This window comes from Lycium barbarum, chromosome 4, assembly GCF_019175385.1.
Source record: "Lycium barbarum isolate Lr01 chromosome 4, ASM1917538v2, whole genome shotgun sequence".
NCBI lineage: Eukaryota > Viridiplantae > Streptophyta > Magnoliopsida > Solanales > Solanaceae > Lycium > Lycium barbarum.
The window spans coordinates 74,023,647-74,033,416 of NC_083340.1; the positions used below are offsets into that span (position 1 = coordinate 74,023,647).

Consider the following 9,770-nt stretch of genomic DNA (forward strand, 5'->3'; position numbering starts at 1 on the left):
GGCCGTAGCCCAACAAGATGGTTTTGACCCGGCCCGAGTGGCCTATGCAGTGAAGGAGTAAGGAGGAAAAAAGGAAAACCGGTTAGAAAATATTTACTGTACTTATCATGAGTATATAAATACATAATATATATATACACAAAATAAGATACGTATGCATATATAGGTTCTAGGTTATTGGGCCTGGCAGCCCATCAAATGCCTTAGTAACCTTACTCAAGCCCATTTACTTTCCTGTTTACAACTAAATTAATTAGGCCTGCTTTTACTTTAGGTTGCAATGGGCCAAGCCCAAATCCCTTTCAAATTCTGAATGTTTGACTAGGTGTTTAAGCCTGTTTCTATGTTAAACTGAAATGGGCTTGGCCCACATTCGCACTAAGTTTAGCTTTGGGCCTAGATGAATTCTATCCCCTTTGTGCTCATTGTATATGCCTACTTTGCTCATATATATGTATGTATGATATACCAATGGTATACACATATGATATGTATATCAAATGTATAGCATAGGTATACCTCCCCTCCTTCTTATTATCCTATGTATATTTCATGTATATCTAACCCTTGAAGCCTATTCCTCGAGCCTATGATTGAACTAATCAACTAATTATCCTTCAATTTCCAAGCAGTGACAAAACCTGAACTAAGGCCAAGCTTAGTGTTCAAACTTACTAAAGCATATACCAGGCAGATGGCTCATAGCAATGCCCTATGCCGTATTAACTGATCTATAATCCATATAACACTTATACAAGATCATGGCAACACATTATTCATGATTTGCAAAGTTTAAGCAAACACCAGCAAACAGTGAGATCCACAAATTAAAAGACTTATGCATTTTGCAACTGAGAGTACAGGGGAAGGATTCAGGAAATCAGACTATTGTCGTAAGAACATATAAGACTTATCAGTCTAGATGAGCAAAAACACCAAGAGAGGCAGGACTGAGCAGATCCAGGTAAATCAAAATGACACAGGGACGACCCCCTTTAGCTTAGGTCAATTTAAACAGCAAAGGAACATACATAGAAGAGTGTACAGGGTCCAAATATCTTAGTTCACATGGAAACTATGCCCTTCAGTTTTAGGAAATCTTAAAAAGAAAAGATGATACAGAGAGTTTAACTCAACAGAGGATCTCCAATAGTCTAGCATTCACAGTGAGACAAAGTTTTATTACCAAAATCTCATCCTAGCCTATTCCTTTCCTTTCCCAGTAATCAACAGTTCATATGGACAGTTTCTCCTTTTATTTTAACATCTTGTCTCGACACTTAACCAATTGACATTCCCCATCCTTTTGTTTAATGACAAGGTTTGAGTGTCCAAGGCATTCACGTGAAGAATATACACCCCATAGACTTACAGAGTGCGCCATGACACCTCTTATTTGAGAGGAGAGGTACCATGAACCAAGTTTTGACTTGATTTCCTCAATCCTCTCTTTAAGGTATCTTTAAAAAGACTCCTCTGTGTCAAGTGGTTTTTAATCCCCATGTATACACCCAAGGCTTTCCAAACATCGTCATTGAACCAAATCAAAGTAACTCTTTTAACAGGAGTGACACAGATCAGTTTTGCCCCTTCTAACTTGTACTACATAGTTTTCAAATTTCCTTCACTTAAGGTGATTCAACTATCAAGACCGATCACAACAAATTCCCATTTAACCTATGCTATATAGATTCAGATTCAGAGGCCATATTCAAAACATTTCAGACACACTTAGACACGTTTAGGCAGATTCAAAGATATTCAGGCCATATTCAAATCATTTCAGACACACTTAGATGAATATGCCTTGTTTGGGTGGTCTTTGATGGAAAAGGGTACAAAACAATTAATGCTTTGCTCAAATAGGTTGAGCAAAGCCTAATAGATGTACGTGCATATGAAACTTCTCCATTTTTGGCCGAGGAGAGAGAAATCTCACAGGGAGGAAAACCTCTTTTTCTAAAGGGTCGTTTGGTTTGTGATTAAAAAGGAATGGGGGTATTACCCCCCTTAAACTTGTTTTTGGGCTGGGTCAGGTCTCGTTTGGGCCTGGCCTGGTCCTTTTTTTTTTCTAGAAAAGGAGAAAGGGCCCTTTTTACGTATGTATATACATAATGGGAGAAAGGGCCCTTTTTATGTATGTATATACATAATGTATACATAAACGTATATTTAGTGTATATATATGTATGAAGGGGAAAATGGGCAATACTAAAAATATTGATTATTGACCACAATATTTCAATTATAATCGAATTAGGACGTAATTGGCCGATTAAACAATTTAAAATATGACTAATTGTAATTGGGATTAATTTTGCACATATGGCCTTAATTGATTTTAATCTAATTGATTATTTTAATTATGGCCATATTTGGTCTAATTAGTCAATTTAAAGTTAAATTGCAATAATGACCTTGATGAATTTGAACCAGTGAATTTGGCTATTTCAAATAAGATCATAATTAAATCAATTAAACCATTAAGAGGCTAATTTTGCAAAAATGAACCCAATTTGCATTAAACCAAATTGGTTACTTCAATTATGGCTATAACAGAAATAGGCTAGTTTGTAATAATGACCTCAATTGCTTTGAACCATTGAATTTAGTTATTTCATTCAAGGCCATAATTGACTAACAACTAATTATTGGAATTTAATCACGATTAAATACTGGATTAATTATGATTAATTCTAACAAATTATGCAAATACACATTAAGATACAAAATTAATGATTGAGGGATAAAATGATTAATTTATTCAATTAATCATATTAATTTATTCAATTAGTCATATTCCCTGAATTAAATAGAGTAAAATTCTTGCTAATTAATTTTCTGATAATTTAAACAATTAAATGAATAATTGTTTGAAGTTGCCCGTTTTGATTAAATTTAGCAAATATTTCTGTTTTTAATTATACAGATGTGTAAATCAATTTCCAAATGATTTATAATATTATAGAAGTTGTTTCGCCAACTGAAATGGCAAAATATTATCTAAATAGCTTTATAAAATCATTTGACTTGTAGAAAATACACAATTTACTCCATTTGACATCCAAGGACTCTGGGTATTTAAAATAAATTATGGGAGTTCAAAATTTAGGTGTCCACAACTACCCTTTCGGTGTTCGGGGATGGCGAGACCATCCCTGAGTAACGAAATTTGACTAACCTAAATTTTTGACTGACCCAACTTATGCTACCTCTCATTTTTATGCAGTTTTTTCAAATATATGGCCGGACCCTTCCTGGGTTTCCTACATATCTCGGGCTGTACGAGATTTCAGGCCACTTGTAGTTCGACTCAACTAAAGCCTTTAAGTGATTTGAAGGAAAGTCTTGAGATCTTCGGTGTTGTGACCAAAGTATCTTCAGACGATTGTTAGAACGTGACCGACTCTCTGGTCTTGAGCCCGCCTACATATCCCTGATTTTGGGAATCAGGTCACATGTAGTTCGACTCGCAGGGGAAGAGTATGTCCCTTATGCTGGAATATCTTCAGAAATTCCGGTGTGTATCAGAACGGTTGTGATTTTTAGTAAAGAAAAAGCAAATAAGGAACAAGATTGTGGCTTAGTTTGAGATTGGATGGCTTCCAAATCCTGGTCGGAGAGCTTGACTCTGGTGGACACCCTATCTTGACCGGCTATGTAAGAAAAAGTTCCACATTTGCTCCGCAAGTGTCTAGGTATGGTTCAGCAAGCCGGCTCCTTTCTGGCGAATGTGTACCTGTTCCCACGCGTTTGACAGCATTGTAGATACTCCCCCTGGTGTCAGCGTGATTCTTTGATGAGTAGCCTTTGTGGCTGTTGCTTGTTTGTGTGGATAACATTTGTGGCGCCTTTGTTTGAAATGGTATGGCCCTTGTGGCAGTATTCTTTGTTTGGATCAATTTGTTGAATGAAACAGCCTTTGGCAGTAATTTTTGTCTGTTTGGATGAAATGGCCTTCGTGGCAGTATTTTTGTTTTGGATGAATAGCCCTTGTAGCTGTATTTCTTTATTTTAAATGAAATGACCTTTGTGGTGGTGTTCTTTGTTTTGAATGAAATGGCCTTTGTGGCGGTGTTCTTTGTTTTTGAATGAAATGGCCTTTGTGGCGATGTTCTTTGTTTTTGAATGAAATGACCTTTGTGGCAGTGTTTTTGTTTGAATGGCCCCTGTGGGGATGTTTGTATGAATGACCTTCGCAGCTATATTTGTATGAATGGCCCTCACGGCTATTTGAATGGCCCTCGCGGATATGTTTGTATGAATGGCCCTTGCGGCAGTGTCTGAATGAATGGCCCTCGCGACAATGTTTGTATGAATGGCCCTCGCGGCAATATTTGTATGAATGTCCCTCGCGGCAGTGTTTGTATGACTGGCCCTCGCGGCTATTTGTATGGCCGTTGCGGCTGTTTGTATGAATGACCCTCGCGGCTGTTTGTATGAATAGCCCTCGCGGAAATGTATGAGTGGCCCTCGAGGCTGTTTGTATGAATAGCTATCGCGACTATATTTGCATGAATGGCCTTCGCGGCATGCAGATGACAGATATGGCCCTTGCGGCTGGATAATCTTTCTTTCTTCCGTTATGTTGGCTATGACCCTCATGGTCGAATATGCTCTTTTGCCCTTGAGTTGACCCTTTTGGTTGAATATATCTTTATGCTTGTCCTTTTGGCCGAATGTGTGTTTGTTGTTTGTTTGTCTTGTTGACCTTTGCGGTCTGGTATGTGTCTTTGTCGTTCACTCATGACTCTTTTGGTCTGATATGTCTTTTCCATCCACTCACTGTGTGACCCTTGTGGCCAAATATGTTTTTGTTACTCATCATGGTGACCCTTACCGTCATCTATATTCTTTCTGTTCATTTGGTGACCCTCGCGGTTAGATGTGTCTCTTTGTCCATATTTTGTGACCCTCGAGGTCAAATGTATCTTTTCCTGTTTACTCTGTTCTAGCTCTTTTGGCCATTGTGTCTGGTTGAATCTGCCTTTCTCTTTTTGTCGCAGGCAAAACGGTTGGTAACGTATTTGTCTTCCTGTTTGATTTTTCGAAAAACCTGCATCCACAGAAAATAATTAGTTTCCTAAGAGGCCGATTAATGTCGTCGTCCTTCTGTCTGGTGTCTTCTCTTGGCTGCTTCTCTTGATCTGTCCCTCATGGACTCGGTATTTCGAGTGATGATTTTCTTAAAATTGAAATTATGTTGATTGTGGTTTGAAAAATCTAAAGACAAAGTTGTAAATGCGTTGTTTTCTTTTAAAAATCTTTTTTAGTTTTAGATATCATGACATGTATTTTCTTATAACGAGGTCTTCAGGTCTTATGGGAGGCCCTATTGCTATATTCCTGAATTGGTGGAATTTTTGAGATCTTTCTCAAGATTATACCCTAGTGTCAGGTCTTGTGTCGCTCGACTCCTGCGTTGTCCTGATGTGTAGGAATTTTTGAGGTATCTGCAAAAATTCTGCCCAGTTTAAGGTTTGGGTCTGTCATTTTCCTTGTTGATTGTTTTGACGGGAATTTTTGAGGTCTCCTAAAAAATTCCGCCCCAGTTTAAGGTTGACGTTGACTGACTCTTGCGTTGATTGTTGTACTCTGATTTTGTTGCTTCTTTTTGACTTTTGTGTCTATGAGGTTTCCTTAGGGTTTCTTGCATTTTTATCTTATGACGACCGAGCTCAAAAGCGCCGATGTATCCTGTTATAGCAAAAATCAGATCGAATGTAGTTGGGAATAAAGTAATTGAGTTTTGGTTTTTACTAATAATGCAACCGGGTCTGATGTGGACTGCCTATGTATCCCGCTGTGGGCAAGTCAGGTGATTGCGTAGTTCATAGTACATGGATGGATTTTCTTACAAAGTACGATTATAATCAAAGTGCGATTACAATCAAAAGTGCGATTACAAGCAAAAGAAAACCTTAGACGTAATATCTCTTAAGAGTGTCACATTGATAGCTATGGGCCATTCTTGTCCGTCCATTTCTGCTAGGACTACGGCTCCTACTAAAAGTACTTTGCGGACCATGTATGGTCCTTTCCAGTTTGGTGCAAACTTTCCTTTGTATTCGTCTTGGTCAGGAAAAACTCGCTTGAGTACAAACTGTACGATTTGAAAGAGTCGGGTTTTGACCCGTTTGTTGAAAGCAAGAGACATTCTTTGGCGGTATAGTTGCCCGTGGCATATTACAACCGTTCTTTTCTCATCTATCATGGCTAGTTGCTCGTAACAGTTTCCTACCCATTCTGCATCGTCTAGTTCCGCTTCTTGAATGATCCTTAGTGAGGGAATTTCTACCTCTGCGGGTATGACCGCTTCGGTACCATAGACAAAGAGGTAGGGAGTTGCTCCAGTAGACATCCGGGTTGTGGTTCGGTATCCTAACAAAACATAGGGCATCTGCTCGTGCCAATTTTTGTAGTTGTCAATCATCTTTCGCAGGATTCTCTTGATGTTCTGGTTGACAGCCTCTACGGCTCCATTCATTTGTTGCAGATAGGCAGTTGAGTTCCTGTGAGTTATCTTGAATTGTTTGCAGATGTCTTTTATCAGATGACTGTTCAGATTAGCCCCATTTTCTGTATTGATAGACTTTGGCGCACCGACGCGGCATATGAGATTATTCTTGATGAAGTCAGCCACGACCTTCTTGGTCACCGACTTGTGAGAAATTGCTTCCACCCATTTGGTGAAGTAGTCGATGGCAACTAAAATGGAGTGATGTCCATTGGATGTCGGTGGCTCAATGGGTCCGATGACGTCCATCTCCTATGCCACGAACGGCCAAGGTGAACTCATTGCATATAGCTCTGTCGGAGGAACTTTGATAAGGTCTCTGTGAATTTGACAATGATGGCATTTTTGCACGAATTTGCATCAATTGTGTTCCATGGTCATCCAGTAGTATCCCATCCTCAAGATCTTCTTGGCAAGGATTAATCCATTTATATGAGGTTTACAGGTCCCTGCGTGTACCTCTTTCAAGAATCTTGTGGCCTCTTCAACGTCCACACATTTGAGTAACCCGAGGTCTAGGGTCCTTGTTACACCTCAAAAAAATTTCATGTCGTTGTGCGGTGAATAGGCCAACATAATTTAAGGTGTATAAGATGTCCCTACTAGTAAGAAGGGATACTTAATGATTCTAATGAAGATTCCAAAGACGTTTGAGGAAAAAGAGAAGAAAGCTTGTTGGAGAAAGTCAAGGTAGAGAATATCGAACACAGTGAACCAGCAGGTATTCCTGGTGATTTACGGGGTTAGAAGTTGAACAAATCGAATTGACGCAAACTGAATGGATTCAGGAAAATCTGCAGACACTAGTCAGTAACGACGGGCCGTCAACATGTCGACCGACTGTCACTGTGCACCGTCAATATATTTTTGCAGACTGAGACCTGCAGGCGCCAGTCGACGAAGTAAGTCGACGGGACCGTCGACCCGACCGTCAATATGTTTCTGTAATAAGAGATTCTCAGGTGTAAGTCGATGAAGCAATTCGATGGACCATCAACACGTCGACGGGCCGTCGACCCGCTCGTCAAACCGCTTTTCTGGAACTTTCCAGTTTCAGCTATAAATAGACGAGTTGAGCTCCAAATTTTCAGATTTCAGTCTCTCTCTAAGTCTTGAAGGTTCTAGAAAAGTTCTCTTATCATATTACCATACATCCAAGGGAAATCAAGGTGTAAGCACCAAGAATTTGTAGAATCAAGCATATGGATGCTCACTAGGGTTTGTAGAGGTCAAGAAGTCCTTTTGTATTGAAGTGGGGTTTTCTTCAAGTGAATTACTCTCATCCAAAGTCCATTCCTACATCATCAAAGGTAAGTTTTATGTTTAATTCATGCTATCAAGAACATCGAGAGGTTGAAAGACTTGGATTATGAAAGGAAGAAGAATATGGAGTGCAAATATGGAAATAGTGATACTCTTGAATAATGACTTAACTTGAATAATAGTTCTTGATGTGTTATGAGTACAATCTTGTGGTGAATAATACAAAATGAGGTTAAAGGAGTATTATATGAGAATGAATGTGAAATTGTATTATAGGTATGGTTATAGATGATGTTGAAGGTGGATTTAAGAGGTAAACAATGTTTAACTTGAAGAATTTATTGATTATGTTATTATGGGTGTTCTTATTGGTGTTTGAGGGTTGTCTTATATTTATGGAAGAAGTTGTCGAAATAAAGGAAATATTGCCAAATTTTCATTAACTCTTAGTTGCTTTAGTTTAAGCTCAAGTATGTTCCCAGTTGTCTAATCTTAGGACAAATTCCCTTGAAGGTAGAATTGCGAGCCCGAAAGGCAAGCAAGTAGGCAATAGAGTTAAAAAGATATAAAGGTATGTAAGGCTAGCCCTTCCTTCAAAGGCATGATTCCTATATATATTGTAATTTCTTTCCGGTAATTCTCATGACCTTCTTACATTCCCAAAAGTTGAAAGCTAACGAGTATTAAAAGTTTCCTACAAGGTAGAGATGAGCTATGTTCCATGATAATCAGATGATGCTATTATGATGTTAATGATCTTTACATGATTCCTTGATGCTATTCATTGTTGATAGCCTCACCTTATAGTACTAGTTCCTTCAAGGTGAGACATGACGATCATGATGTTCCATAATGTAATCGGAGGTTACCGACCTTACGTCACTCCGATAGAGTTACAGTGTTTACTTGAGCTCTTATGCATGCTTCATGATAAGTATATATGTATGATAACACCGCGCCTAGATGGCCGGGCATGACACCTCTAAGGAGGGCGGCTGATGATAACACCGTGCCTATTTGGCCGGACATGACACCACTAGTGGGCGGCGTGACATGATTACCCGGACGGGGGAGGCCCGGACGCGGGCTAATGATGTTATTGATTCAGACAACTTATGTATGTATGTGTGATATGTTATAAAGGTAAAAATTAGGCATGCATGATCCCGCCTCAAGAGGCAAGAAATTACAATTATCTTTTCTTCTCATGCTTTCTACAGTTCCTTATTATGTTACCATGTATGCCTTACAGACTCAGTACATTGTTCGTAGTGACGTCCTTTTGTTTTTGGACGCTGTGTTCATGCCCACAGGTAGACAGGGGGATGGTCCAGATCCTTAGGAGCCAGATCAGCTTGCATAGGAGCACTTCCCTACTCTGGAGATGCAGTTTTTGATATATTCTTTTGTTTATATATTCGGGCACGACGGGGTCCTGTCCTGTCCTTATGTTCAGTACTCCAGTTAGAGGCTCATAGATACATATGTGTGGGTAGTGGATGTCTTATGATCACCCCAGTGTACATTGTTGTATATCATTTTACAGCCGTGAGGGCTTATGTATACATATATGCATTGTTTGGGTGATTACGTGTGTACAAGTTGGATATAATGGTTAAGATGATAAGTGGTATTCGGTAGTCAGCTCTGGGTACTCGTCACGGCCCACTAGTTGGGTCGTGACAAAAGTGGTATCAGAGCAGTTCCGTCCTAGGGTGTGTCTACGAGCCATGTCCAGTAGAGTCTCGTTTATTGGTGTGAGGCGCGCCACACTTATAAACAAAAGGCTGCGGGGCATTTATGAACAACGACCATTTTTCTTCTCCGTAGATCGTGCGATAGAGATATGGTATAAGGTCTCTCCCTTTTCTAATTGTGCGTTATGATTTCAGTGATGCTGGTAAAGAGAAAAGCAATAGCCGCCCACTAGTGCCAGAGCCTGTGATGTTATGAGTTTGAACACGCTGGAAGTTTTTGGGTCAAAGCCGAA

General features: G+C 39.4%; 1 protein-coding gene across 1 annotated transcript; it reads right to left on the reverse strand.

Annotated features, from left to right (window-relative positions):
* Nucleotides 1-4,941: 4,941 nt before the first annotated feature.
* Nucleotides 4,942-6,766, reverse strand: LOC132637548 (uncharacterized). The gene is made up of 2 exons (XM_060354619.1): nt 6,057-6,766; nt 4,942-5,056 (listed from the first exon to the last, which is right to left on the reverse strand). The coding sequence occupies exons 1-2, from the start codon at nt 6,764-6,766 to the stop codon at nt 4,942-4,944; spliced, it is 825 nt and encodes a 274-aa protein (XP_060210602.1).
* Between the last annotated feature and the right edge of the window lie 3,004 nt (nt 6,767-9,770).